This window comes from Myxocyprinus asiaticus, chromosome 40 (assembly GCF_019703515.2).
Source record: "Myxocyprinus asiaticus isolate MX2 ecotype Aquarium Trade chromosome 40, UBuf_Myxa_2, whole genome shotgun sequence".
Classification (NCBI taxonomy): Eukaryota; Metazoa; Chordata; class Actinopteri; order Cypriniformes; family Catostomidae; genus Myxocyprinus; species Myxocyprinus asiaticus.
The window spans coordinates 40,484,100-40,498,800 of record NC_059383.1 but is presented as its reverse complement, the minus strand read 5'-3'; the positions used below and the strand labels follow the sequence as shown (position 1 = coordinate 40,498,800).

Genomic DNA, 14,701 nt, shown 5'->3' with positions numbered 1-14,701 from the left:
GAGTTGAAATGATTTTTTGTGGTAATCGACATTAATGCACAAATGCTGTCGACTGAGCTTAACTTACATTGAACCCGGAATATTCCTTTAAGCTCAGGCTACGTCCACACTAATCCGTTTTTGTTAGAAAATGCATAAATTCCGCTACGTTTATGCCTTTTATCCACACTAGTTTCCATAACCCTCTCCATTACCACATACTTTGGAAAACGATGACGTAAAGTAACTGAAAACATAGTTTTCAAACAAAAACCCAATTAGTGTGGACGTGGTCTCAATTCATCTGTAACGTGCTGTGAATTACCACAAAAAATAATTTTGATTTATTACTCCGTTTGTTAAAAAAAAAAATCACGTTCACTGTAATGCAGTTACAATGGAAGTCTATGGGGCAAGTGTAGCGGAGGGTTTAAAAGCAGACCTGTGAAGCTCATACTTTTTTAAATTGGTATTTGAAGTGCTTATATTACTACTTCTGTACAAAAATGAGTGTTATTTGAGTTATAAAGTGTCTAAATCATCCTTTTGAGGTGGAACTACTTTTCTAGGCAGATGAGCTTCTGGTTATGCGTTACTGATGTAATGGTGTTTGGATTTTTCCTCTGTGTAAACAAGAGGAAACCTTTGTGCATATGGTGCAAAAGTTACCAGGTTTACATGGCCATAACACTGAAGTTGAAATATAGTTTACATTTTTAGTCATTTTAGATTAAGTTTAATAAGTGATGTTATCACACTAGTCTCATGCTAAGACATATAAGATTTAACTCATGAGGTGATCATTTCAAAACTGTGTGTTTTTGAATGTTGTCCTGGTGTATTATCTTGCACCATAGACTTCCATTGTAAGTGCATTTCTGTAAATATGATTTTTGCGATATTGAAAATGACGAGTTGAAAATGTTTTCTTCCACAACTGCTGTGCACGGAGCTCAAGTTGTTTTATTGTTGTTACATACTTTTAAGATCAGCCAATCAACAACAGAACTGTCACGGTTTTCATTGGAGGATAAATCTTTACGTTTCGAAGGCAAGAAACTAGCTAAAATAAGCAGATCCATGATTTATCTTTTGTCATTGTGTGTACGGTCAGTTCAGCACTGTCTCTGGAGTTCTGTTCAGGCACTAACAGATCATTTCGTTTATGTTCAGAATCGTTATTTCTGCATAGCGGCCGTTATTAAGTGTTGCGTCGGGGGTGTGGAAGTGGAAATGCAAGACGAGCCGGAAATGGACGAAAAACTAAAAATCTACTAAATCTTCAAAATTAGCAATTTGCTAGAATTTTTGGGCCAAGTGTTGATATTCTAATATATATAAAAAAAAAAAAAATTAACTTCTGATATCTAGATAAATAAGATGACAACTATTCCTCAAGGAATTCAGCTACAGGAAGATTAACACAAGGCTAAAATGTAAAAACAGAAACCATCAGGTGACATTCAGACCGAATCAAAAGATCCCTCCAGCACATCAGGGAACGTTTCGGATCTTTCCTGTCCAGTTGCATGTTTTTTTGTTTGTTTAGTTTTTTTGAGAGAGAGCTTAGAGCTCTTTTAATGTACATGAAGCGCAACCACACCGTCTTACAGACTATCAGTGTGTGCGATTTCACTGCGGTGGAAGACATTCATTTATGTTATTTGAATGTTACCTTTATCATACGTTGCATTTAACGTATATTACTTTTACCGTTTGTTACATTTCTCATACAATACTTCATTTATTTTGTTATTTTAAATGTATGTGACAAAAAGTGCATGGAAAGTACGTGAAAGAAGAGAATGATTTTGAAATCAGTTTTTATGACAGAAATGAATCTACGAGAAGATTGTATGAAAATCTCTCGTTCAGATAAAGTCGCGGCCGGAGGGACCCGTGATTCAATGGAAATTTTATCACCTCACAGTTTCATTCACTATTGGTTACCAATATATCAACGACTGTCCACAGGGACCAAAGACACACTTTTTAAAATTCAGTGTAAGATTCAGCAACTGAACAAACATGTTGTAAAACAACCCGAAATGCAAATGTTCAATAAGTCAAATCGAACGATATTCCAAAGCGAGACGATTCCTTTCGACAAATGTAGTTTTTGAACTAAATATTAATGCAGCAGCCAATTTTGTTCTTCAAAAATCTTAACGTACGACATTCTTAACCATGTCACATGATCTAAAGCAAATTAACTCGTTGCTCTACAGATTTTGTTTTGCTCCTAAGGGTCGTTTTTGGTCTCCAGCGTCTCTTTGTCTTCCTCGCTCACGATTGGACTCTTGGACTGGTCGGACTGATCCGCCCTCGCAGCGTCCACAGTGTTACTGGATAGGTCCAGCCCTCTGTCAATCACAGCCACGGGACCAATCAGAGGCAGAGCTGATGAGGTCACCGGATTGGCGTCTTTCTTGCTGCTGTTAACAGTCCTAAAACATAGGAAAGAAAAATCAATAATGAAATCTCAATTGTCTCTCCAAGATAGCAACAAGATTAAATGCTGAGATGTTTGTCCTGAGAAAAAGACACCAGTAATCTCACATATGTCTCCTCTAGAGTTTCAGAAGAGATCTCAACTTAACTCCATTAAGTCTCCCTGAGCTTTAAAAGAGCAACTTCTGAGCAATAACATGTTCCTCTGGGTTTACGTTAGCTTTATGATGCTAATGAGGAGAGACTCATATGCCGCATCGAAGGACATTTACTTAATTTGTCCATTAGATCATCCATCAAAAATAATTCTGATTCGTCAAATCGTTTCACAGATAAAAGCCAATGAATGATGGATTGCTTGTCCCATATCTTGAGAACACAAAGTCCAAACTTAATGAAACTTGGTACACATAGATATAAGGGCATTCTGAGGAAGCACACCAAATGTAATAAAATTTCACCTATAGGGAGCAGTAGAATTAAAACACCATTTTTACTCTGTAACCATTTGATGGAAGCAGCTGAAAGAGGAAGATGGCATTGAAGGGGACATCAAACTTTCTCCATTCTCACGGCACCTGCCCAATTCCCAATGCACTCTAAGTCCTCGTGGTGGCGTAGTGACTCATCTCAATCCGGGTGGTGGAGGACGAATCTCAGTTGCCTCCGCGTCTGAGACAGTCAATCCGTGCAGCTTGTTGAGCGCGTTACCGTGGAGACATAGTGTGTGTTTAGGCTTCATGCCATCCACTGCGGCATCCACGCACAACTCACCACACACCACACGCCCCACCGAGAGCGAGAACCACATTATAGTGACCATGAGGAGGTTACCCCATGTGACTCTACCCTCCCTAGCAACCGGGCCAATTTGGTTGCTTAGGAGACCTGGCTGGAGTCACTCAGCACATCCTGGATTCGAACTCGCGACTCCAGGGGTGGTATTAAGCGTCTTTACTCGCTGAGATACCCAGGCCCCCATGGCACTATGTTTTTTGACGATTTTTACAAATGTAATACTTTAAACATCACATTACACGCTAAGAATATACTAGTGAAAACACTGGAGACCGGAAACTGAAAAATTGTGGAACACTTCTGCGTTCCGGAAAAAGGTGGATACTGTACACTGTCACACATCAAAGTTGAAACTTCAAAAAACTCGAGAACTCCATTAAGTCTCCCTGAGCTATAAAAGAGAAACCTCTGAGCAATAACATGTTCCTCTGGGTTTATTTATGTTAGTTTTATGACACTGATGAGGAGAGACTCACATGCCATGTCGAAGCACGTGTCTCTCCCATTCTGTGCTGAGTGTGAACGTTCGGCCGCAGAACTCACATGGATAGCGTTTTACTCCGCTGCCGACTGGAGACTCCAGAACCGGAACATCTGCGTCATCAGAACACACACATCAAATATGACAATCCAATACAACTAATGCCTAGACAGAACACATGCCTAACGAAAGTGTGGCATAAATATGGAGCTAGAACACTGACTAAAGTATTTGAATCTGAATTTTTCAAACACGTGATATTCGACTAAATTTAAGATTTTTGTAGTGCATGTTATTTTTCTTTTTTAACAGAGGGGGATTTAGCTGCAAATATTCAGATTATAAAATAACAGGTTCAAATGTTCAAATTAAGAATAAACTCCAAATACAAATCTCACAAATTCAGATCTTTAAAAATTCAGATCCATATCACAAAGCCACCACCATTTCCTTTCGTCCTTCTTTTGGAGTGTTTTGCTTCCAATATTCACTCCATTAAAGGGATAGTTCACCCAAAAATGAAAATATTCTCCTCATTTACTCATGTCATCTCATGTGTATGACTTTCTTTCTTCTGCAGAACACAAATGGAGATTTTAAGAAGAATATCTCAGCTCTGTAGGCTGTTGTAGCTCCAGAAATCACATAAAGGCAGCATAGAAGTAATCCATATGACTCCAGTGGTTAAATCCATGTCTTCAGACGTGACATGATAGGTGTGGGTGAGAAACAGATCAATATTTAAGCTTTTTTTTTTTTTACTCTAAATCTCCACATTAACTTTAACATCTGAAAGTGAAATTTAAAGTGGAGATTTAGAGTAAAAAAGTACTTAAATAATGATCTGTTTCTCACCCACACCTATCATTTCACTTCTGAAGACATGGATTAAACCACCGGAGTCTTATTGATTACTTCTATGCTGCCTTTATGGGATTTTTGGAGCTACGAAGTTCACTTGCATTGTATGGACCAACAGAGCTGAAATATTCTTCTAAAAATCTTCATTTGTGTTGTTGAAGAAAGAAAGTCAAACACATCTGGGATGGCATGAGGGTGAGTAAATGATGAGAGAATTTACATTTTTGGGTGAACTATCCCCTTAATAGTCAGACAATTCTGGTCACTCTGTGACTGGCCAAAACGCTAAGTTTGACTGTTCGGATAACCTCTAATTTTCCCTGTAGAACACGAAAGCTTGACCTATGGCCTAGGTGTTTACGATCTGAGTTTGAGAGATTTGTATTTGGAGTTCTGAATTTCATCTTAATCTGAAAATTTGAACCTGTAGTTTTATCAAGACCACCTCTAAAAAAAGTTAAACAAAAAAATCTGCTGTTTAGAAATACAAATGTGTAAAATATGCCACAAAAATCTTCAATTTTGTAAAATGCCACATGCCAATAATTCAAATACTTGAGTCTTTGTTCTAGCTCCATACCTAAAGGAGCTACCACAGGCATAAACAACGTTGACTTCACACTTCAACAACCAAACTTTCAGAAAACATAACCAAAGGTATTATTTAATCTAAAAATTGGCAAGGATGGAGCACGGCCAGCACTGAATCAGCTGATCAGTGGGAGACCGAGATAAAGGGGCGGCCAAAGATGCCGGTTCGAGAGAGAGAGACGCACATGGCCGCGATGCACGTTTGTTTATGTTGGTTTTAAGTTTACCATTAAAGTTTATATTTACTGTTCAGCTGGTTCCCGCCTCCTCCTTGCCCGTCCTTATACTGTTACAGTGGTGCCGAAACCCGGGAGGGAGGAGGGATGCACTGTCGCGGAGTCCTCACCGCTGCCATCCACCAGAGGAGCAGCCGTGGCCGTCTGAGGAGGCATGAGCTGGCATCCGCCTGGGGAGGCGCAAGCTGGCATCTGCCAGAGGGCGGAGGAGCGGTTGAGCACCGGGCGACAGCGCGTCTGGGAGCGAGGAGCAAGTTGTTCTCTCTCTCTCTGTGTCTCTGCTTGCCCTTTCCCTCTCCCCACGCCTCCCCTCGTCTCTCTTCCCAGGTTCACAGGAGGCGGGGTGGGCCACTGGCTGACAGAACGGCTGGAAGGGCCGATGAGGGGGGAGTTAGTCAGACCGGTGGCACCCCTGCCTGAATCGGGTGGGGGAGGAGTGTGACGAGGAGGAGGGCGTGGCCGTGACATGATGGAGCACGGCTGGCACTGAATCAGCGGGAGAGCGAGATAAGGGGCGGCCAGAGACACCAGTTCAAGAGAGAGAGAGAGAGAGACGCACGCGGCCACGCTGCATGTTTGTTTATGTTGGTTTTAAGTTTACCATTAAACTTTATGTTTACTGTTCAGCCGGTTCCTGCCTCCTCCTTGCCCGTCCTTATACTGTTACAAGCATAAATATAAACACAACATTTTGACAACTGGCTCTGACAATTACCAACATCTGAATTGTTCACATTAAAACAAGAGAAAATTGAGATTTTCAGGGCCACATCTGTACAGTTTGGAAAGACCTCATCAAGAAGCACATACTAAGCTCAATATTAAAGAGATGTTTGTGTGTGTTACCCGTCTCCTCCTGTCTGTCGCTCAACTCTTCTTGTCTGTCACTCGCCTCTTCCGGTTTGCTCTCCTCCACCTTCTCTTCCTCTTCGTCAGCCATCAGCTTCTCTTCCTCTTCCTCCTCGACAGTGTCTGCTTCCTCTCTCTCCTCTTCCTCACTCATCCTCTCCTTCATCGACTCCAGCTGGTCCAGGTTCACCCGCCCCACCAGCTCAAAGTTCCGTAGCACCTGCAACATGATTGGTTCAAATGAAGTCAGGTGAGGCGTGTTCAGTGACTTCATTGGTTCATTAGCTGTGAGTGGCATTATCAGTGATTGACTGAGATCGCTAACATATTTAAATCATATTCCCTTCAAGTTTCTGACCAAAAGAATCAGAGACCATGTGCTTCTATTTGCAATACATTAACTGATGCTTCCTGAATAGATGATTCCAGCACAGAATACTGAAGGTAATTATATGAATGCATATACAGTATAAATAAATCAATACAGGATCTAAAGAATCATTGCAATATTGTGGTCATTTAAACATTCCTGTTGTTTCAAACGTAACTTTTAAAACCTTTTTTTTGAACTGCATTTAGTGTTATGGCCTTTATCTTTTCAACCATTTTGCATACAGTGTACAGCAAACACAATATGATCTGCTCATTCCTTGAAGGAAGGCACTGGGTAAGACGTGAAATATCTGATAAACTGATTAATTATAGAAATAACTGACAGATTAATTGAAGTTGGAGCTGTAATTCTGACCTTGTGTTCTTGTTGCAAATGTATCTCGAGCTCGTGCAGGAGTTTGCTGTCGTAGTAACAGAGCTGACACTGATACGGCTTCAATTCTTCGTGTTTCTGAATGTGCTGTTGAAGGTTCTGCTCGCTGGAACACGTGAAGGTGCATTTATGACAGCGGAACACCACGCCCTCTAGATGACGTGAGAGCTTCGAGCGAGACACCTCCAGAGGCACCACACGCTCCTCTGCAAACACAAACACACAGAGAGTAAGACAGGATTTCATCATCCATCAAAAAGAATTCGGATTCGTCAAATCGTTTCACAGACAAAAGCCAATGAATGAATGATTGCTTGTCCGATATCTTTTGAACACAAGGTCCAAACTTAAAGAAACTTGGTACACATTGGTTTAAGGACATTCCAAGGAAGCACACCAAATTTCATCAAATTCCACCAATAGGGGGCGCTAAAACTAAAAAAAACATTTTTACTCTGTAACTGTTCGATTGAGTAATTTAAAACAATGAAGATGGCAGTACAGAGGGGGAAAAAAATTATATGACTTCTATCCTCCATTCCCTATAGTCCTTAAACATTGTCCTAACCAGACGTGATGCAATACAGCAACAAGTGATAAACTGCATCTCTTCCATGTTAATTCTAATTTTCATCCTCACCAGCTAGGATTATTTGGCTTCTGTTGCTTTTCCATTTAGCTGAGTAGCTCCGCCCACAGATAAATCTCATGAGTCCAAAATCCCGCTTCACATAGCTGAATATAAAGCATCAAAGATGCTCTGATAGGCTGTGATTTTGTCACTTGATGCAGTATTTTCGCTTTCAGGGATAGAAGAGGTAATTGCGCTGGAAACTTCACATCATGTCTGGTTTGGATACATTGTAACACTGTTTGTGGTAACAACATGTGAAAGTAGCTGTGAGCATGTGCATCACAGAGCTGTATGTTCAGTAATGATGTTGTAAATACAGAAGGGAGGTTGATCAGCTGGCTGTCTGGTGCGGTCACAACAACCTTGAACTGAAGACGCTCAAAACAGTGGAGATGGTAGTGGACTTCAAAAGAAATCCCCCTCCACTTCCATGTTTTAGAAGTGTTGCGGCTGATGCAATCATTCACCTCTGTGCAGGACGATGTGGTCGATCATGCTGCTCTTGTGTTTGGTGTGATACAGACAGAACGGACAGCTCAGATCTTTAGGAGTCTCCTCAGGTGTGCTGACATGACCGCTCTCAACATGCAATGTGAACGTAGACCTGAGGAATAAAAATACTATGTACATATACTGTATATATAAAACAACCTGCTGAATAGTTCACATCCAAAGACGTGCCTATTACCTGGCACAGAAAACTAATTTTCTATTTGAGTTGGAACAAATAATTTCTAAAACTGTTACTTCAAAAATAACTCCAGACCGATGACAAAAATTAAAGAGAAAGAAAAGTTAATGCATAACTCTGACTGCTCATGTCAGGAAGGTGGTTATGTTCCATTCTTACTTGTAGCAGGTGAAGAATGCACAGTCTTTGCATTTGAAGAGCTTCTTTCCTCCATGTCGGTCGCGGTAATGTCTGCGCAGACTCTGCATGTAACCGGAACTGAACTCACAGAACTCACAGGTGAGGATGACATCAGGTCGGCCCTGAGGAACCGCAGCCTCTGCAGATAGTGCAGGTGGAGCAGTTGCAGACGACGGACTGGATGACACATCACTCTGAACGCGAGACGCCTGCTGATAATGGCTCAACTGCTGCTGGACATCTGTTGGCTCCAGATACCTCACAGTCTCTGAGATAAAGAGAGACATGAGGCAACATCAGTCTTCATGATAGTCTTCAACTAGCCAAATATATTCAAAATGTTTAAAGCAGTGGTCACAATAGACTTTCAGCATGTGAAATTATTTCGGACACTGCAACTGCATGTTTGATTTTGACGCGAATGCTTAGCACCTGTGTACAGTCGAACACTCACGTTTCAAAGTATACTTTATCTGACTGTGCACTAACACATGGGCAGTTTGCGCATTTGCGCTGCGACAGCTATGAGAGACTGGATTATTTCTCTTCAAGAGCTTAGACCTATAAAGATGTCTTTATATTCCTTCAGACTCGAGTTATACAAATGCAGGTATCTCCTGACCTCCTCACACATCCACTGTCGTTGTTTCTACCTTCATCTCCTGTTGTTTGGCACCGATTACATCTTCTAGCGATTCTTCATGACAGCAACGGCTCAACTGAGAGTGTTGCTACCTTATGGACCCTCTAATTAGTGCAAATGATTCCAGACACATGCACATCCTGCGTGTTCAGAGAATGCTTATGACGAAATTTGCATCACGCGTCCTGTATGCATATGCCTAGCGTTCACATCTGACCCAGTATAATTTGGGCTTGAGACAGGATAGTGAAACTAGTCTAATGAAATGTCGCGCTATTGAGTTGCTTAATTTCATAGTGCTATCAAAATCACAACAAATACATTGTGAATAATCGCTGATGATGAAATGCGAATGAAGCGAACAGAAATTCGGTTTTCTCACACATAGCAACATGTATATCAGATATTTAGTTTTTGCATGTTCTATATTTGTTTTGACAGAAAAGGCCTTCTGAGTCTGACCTTTAACCCCCATGTGTGAGGTCTTACCATTGCACTGTGTGTCGGGGGGCGTGTTTTCAGCATTGTGTTCATCATTCGGGCGTGTTGAGTGCAGCGCGGCTCCAGCTCTGAGTCTGGGCAGTGTGAGCGTCTCGCTGTGTTCTCGCAACGAATGCTCCTTCAGCTGAATGATGGTGGCGGCGGTGAATGCACACGAGATACACTTATATGTGTTTTCACCTGCAAAACACAACACAAACCACTTCACATATACACTGCAGAGATTAAAATACATGTTTAAAACACCAAAAACAACAGCAAAAACCCATGTTGAAATTACAGGAGTGTGTTTATTGGATGTGTTAACATCTGGAGAACAAATATCAGCTGACATTAGTCTAGTCAGAAGTAGTCTAATGTTTAATAGTATAGCAGGTTTGACTGCTGTATTTGTGTGTGTTTCGTGTCTACCCTGTCTACGCTGGATGCAAGCGGCGAGTCACGTCAAAAACAAATCGCAAAAAGCAATTCGCTCCCTTATAATCAATGACACTGTGTACACTGGAAGTGTCTGTTGCTACCCTGTTATTATCTCATACGTCTGAAATAAAATTATTTTACTTACCAAATATCATAAGTTTGAGTCTTTTTGCCATTAATTTGATTCATTATACACAGTATTTTTAACCCTTATGTTGTGATCCGGCCATTTTGACACGAACAACATAGTTTTTTTTTCTTAATGCAATTGGAATAAAACTCCTTGACTTTGTTCGCATATGAAAACACACAAAATAAACTGGACCATTTTCTTTACATTTTATTGGTTTTATTTCACTTTGTTACACTTGTTGTGTTCCCGGTCAAAAATGACCGGCCACTCTAAATGAATGGATTAGACTACAAAAATAGAGAAATATTAAGTGTTCAGGAGCATCCCAATCCTTTAGATCATGGGTTCTCAACGGTGGGGGTACCGCCCCCAGGGGGCGTTCAAAGAATGCCAGGGGGCGCCAAGAGCAATTTAGTAGAGAGGGGGACGTTAGGTTACAAATGGGGGGGCATTTATCATTCATATTAATCAAATCTATTGTCAAGTTCCTCTTTGCATTAAAACATTTATCTAGACTTGGAGTATATCAGTTGGTTCTCAATTATACAGGTTGGTAAGCATTTGTACCACGGTTCATCTGATTTTGAAGTCTAGCGACGCATCTAAAGTATCTGGTTTAGCAGCATCAAATCCACAGGCGGAGGCACAACCTCGGCTAATGCACCAGTATGGCTCTGTAGTTGGATACAGCTCAATGGACAGGGCAGCGCGAGCGCAAAGCAGGTGCATTTTTATTCGCAGACCGGTCTCAAGCTCTTAAACTCACAGCTTTGAAAGAATCAGTGAGAAGCAAGGCGCGAGAAGCGGAACACATTTGAATTTGGAACAGAATTCTACATCACCACCCTTAAATTTACTATAGTAACACTAACTCTCCTTTAGGCAGAAATATATTCATAATACATATTATCATATTACTAATTCAGCTCTATAAAATTTGTCATTGGCTATATTAGGGGAGTGAGAGAATATAATACATTTTTGTTACAACTTATAAATGTTTATATTGTGTATTTATTGTTTTTACATGTGTTTAGAGTTGGTCTACTGTTTATAATTACAAAAATGCCATAATTTGTTTTATAGAAATCATGTTTCATCTAACCACAGTAGTGAAGAAGATCCATGCTTCCATGTGTTTACTATGGTCTTGTTACAAATACCACTGTTAAAACTATAAAAATAAATAATGAATAAATAAACATTTTCAAAAAGGTAAATGTAAAATATATTAACAATATCACTTTTATTATTAGTTTCTGTCTTCGCATTTTCATTTTATAGGCCCCATTTTATAGGCCCTCCATCTGCTTAAATTCACATTCATGCAGGAGTGTAGATTCCAGGGGGGATCCCAATAATCAAAACAAGTACAATCCCTCCAATATTTATAACATGATCGATGGAAACATGTAAATTCTTCACACTGTAACAACCCCCACCCCCCCCCCCCCCATCGAAGTTGCATTGAGCAAATTAAGCAAATAATACAAATATTGAGTTTTGTGTTTTATGTTTTTTTTCCTTCTTTTTTCTCTAGATGAGCACATATGTGGATAAGTCCTAAGACATGTGCACACACAGACACAGACACACACACACACACATACACACACACACACACACACACACGACACAGTTGGTGCAGCTATCATTATGAGGACTCTCCATAGACATAATGATTTTTATACTGTACAAACTATAGATTCTATCCCCTAACCCTAACCCTACCCCTAACCCTACCCCTCACAAAAAACTTTCTGCATTTCTACATTTTCAATAAAACATAATTTAGTATGTTTTTTAAGTGATTTAAATTATGAGGACACTAGAAATGTCCTCATAAACCACATTTATAGCATAATACCCTTGTATTTACCAGTTTATAACCTAAAAAAAATGTCCTCGAAAACCACCCAAACCCGCTCACACACACACACACTCACTCAAACAGACACTCACACTCACACACACTCACTCACATTTACATTTATGCATTTGGCAGATGCTTTTATACAAAGAGACTTACAGTGCCTTATTACAGGGACAATCCCCCTGGAGCAACCTGGAGTTAAGTGCCTTACTCAAGGACACAATGACGATGAATGTGCGGATTGAACCAGCAACCTTCTGATTACCAGTTATGTGCTTTAGCCCACTACGCCAAAATAAATTTTTTTTAATTTTTTTTTTAAAGGAGTACAAAACCTGTCATAGTTACTAAAAAGAAGTTGATCAAAAGATCTAATGCAATATCTTGTGATAATATATGCAATATGAGAGATTTATAAACAGTCTAAGTGGGCCGGTCATTTTTGACCGGGAACACAAAATGTGTTATTACACACAAAATGTGTAATAAGTGTCCTTATTACAGGGACAATCCCCCTGGAGCAACCTGGAGTTAAGTGCCTTACTCAAGGACACAATGATGATGACTGTGCGGATTGAACCAGCAACCTTCTGATTACCAGTTATGTGCTTTAGCCCACTACGCCAAAATACATTTTTTTTTAATTCTTTTTTTAAAGGAGTACAAAACCTGTCATAGTTACTAAAAAGAAGTTGATCAAAAGATCTAATGCAATATCTTGTGATAATATATGCAATATGAGAGATTTATAAACAGTCTAAGTGGGCCGGTCATTTTTGACCGGGAACACAAAATGTGTTAGCACAAAACAAACACAACACAAGCGTTAAATAACATCTAAATCTTACATTCAAGCCAGCTCATGATGTTTCAGGTTTCTGGTCTACTCATCTAAATCATCTTTTGTTTGTAATCACATGAGTATTAGCAACAATAACATTATAATAATAGTTACATAATGTGTAAATGTTTAGCAGTGGATTTCCACTGAAAATAAAGTAGGTGTGTGTGTGTTTACCTGCATGTGTTTTGTGCAGGTGGCTCTTGAGTCGGCTCAGATATGATGATTTAAAGGGACAGAACTTACAGCGGAAGGGCTTCTGATGTCCGTGATGAGATTGAACATGGCGATCCAAACTGAACAGAAAACACAAATACATAAATGAATGTCAAAGAAACATTTGAATTAAAATAAAATTCACAACACACTACAACTGTACAACATAGTGTGTTGTACAACATCAATTTACTGGTTTGACTCTATTCCGATTCACAAGCTCTTGATTCAATTTTATTCTGATTTTGATATGATTTGTTTCAATTTTGATTCATTTGGGTATATTTCAGTTATAAAATCAATTTTGCTTCCATATGAAAGAAATTCTCTTTTAGCTAATGGTGTAAATTATACAGGGGATCTTCTTGGTAACTTGGTACACTATGAAAATATTAATAAAAACAAAGTACAACAGGGACCAAACTAAGCATCTCTATGCCAATTATTTAACAGAAATTATAATCAACACAAATGAAAACTAAAGTAAACTTCAGAGTAAAAGATGGATCTTGTGATTTTAAGAATCAATATCAAGATTGTTTAAATTAATATTGCAATATACTAATTATATATTTATTATATATATATATATATATATAAACCTTTATAACATTTTTTTTTGATTTAATGACTTTAAAAATGTAATGTGTTGTAACCATCAAGTAAAACATTAAAATATTTTCCATGCACCTAGAATACATGAGATTATAAACAATTTAGTCATTCATTTCAAAAAAGTTTTCAAACACATTTTAAGGTAAAAACAAATTTGAGTCAAAATATCAACAAATGTGTCTTTTCATCAAAATTTCAAAAAGTCTTGAGGATCTTAAAGGCTCCTCTCTGTTATTAACAACAACAACCTACAGAACATACTGATTACACCACATGACTTTGATTTGGTGGACAAGTCTTTTTTTTAAACATTAATCATGTTTTAAAATACAATTATTTCACTGCTCATTTTTTCATGCCAACTTTTTTTTTTTTTTAAGAATTTAAGCTTTTAAAGATACTTGGATTTATTTGTTTTTTTACTGTCTCCAGACAGCTGCACCATATGCCATTTTATACTTTAAGCCCAAGAAGAAATACAGTTGAAGTCAGAAGTTTACTTTTAATTAAATAAAAAAACCACTCCACAGATTTCATATTAGCAAACTATAGTTTTGGCAAGTTGTTTATGACATCTACTTTGTGCATGACGAGTAATTTTTCCAACGATTGTTTACAGACAGATTGTTTCACTTTTAATTGACTATATCACAATTCCAGTGGGTCAGAAGTTTAAATACACTAAGTTAACTGTGCCTTTAAGCAGCTTGGAAAATTCCAGAAAATGATGTCAAGCCTTTAGACAATTAGCCAATTAGCTTCTGATAGGAGGTGTACTGAACTGGAGGTGTACCTGTGGATGTATTTTAAGGCCTACCTTCAAACTCAGTGCCACTTTGCTTGACATCATGGGAAAATCAAAATAAATCAGACAAGACCTCAGAAAAAAACTGTGGACCTCCACAAGTCTGGTTCATCCTTGGGAGCAATTTCCAAATGACT

At 39.0% G+C, this 14,701-nt stretch overlaps 1 protein-coding gene across 9 annotated transcripts in view; it reads right to left on the bottom strand.

Annotated features, from left to right (window-relative positions):
- The window catches only part of LOC127430808 (zinc finger protein 462-like), a 77,198-nt gene that overhangs the window by 35 nt on the left and 62,462 nt on the right, over positions 1 to 14,701 (bottom strand). For 6 of the 9 annotated variants that reach the window (XM_051680886.1, XM_051680891.1, XM_051680888.1 and 3 more), the window contains exons 6-13: positions 13,106 to 13,224; positions 9,650 to 9,841; positions 8,497 to 8,785; positions 8,114 to 8,250; positions 6,995 to 7,218; positions 6,244 to 6,466; positions 3,705 to 3,822; positions 1 to 2,426 (exon numbers count right to left, since the gene is read on the bottom strand). The exon at positions 1 to 2,426 is cut by the window's left edge and continues 35 nt beyond it. In XM_051680886.1, the coding sequence (XP_051536846.1) occupies positions 2,222 to 2,426; positions 3,705 to 3,822; positions 6,244 to 6,466; positions 6,995 to 7,218; positions 8,114 to 8,250; positions 8,497 to 8,785; positions 9,650 to 9,841; positions 13,106 to 13,224 (1,507 nt within the window). In that variant the 3' untranslated portion in view covers positions 1 to 2,221. The remainder of the gene's footprint in view (positions 2,427 to 3,704; positions 3,823 to 6,243; positions 6,467 to 6,994; positions 7,219 to 8,113; positions 8,251 to 8,496; positions 8,786 to 9,649; positions 9,842 to 13,105; positions 13,225 to 14,701) is intronic. The other 3 variants (XM_051680892.1, XM_051680893.1, XM_051680894.1) reach the window with 3 other exon arrangements.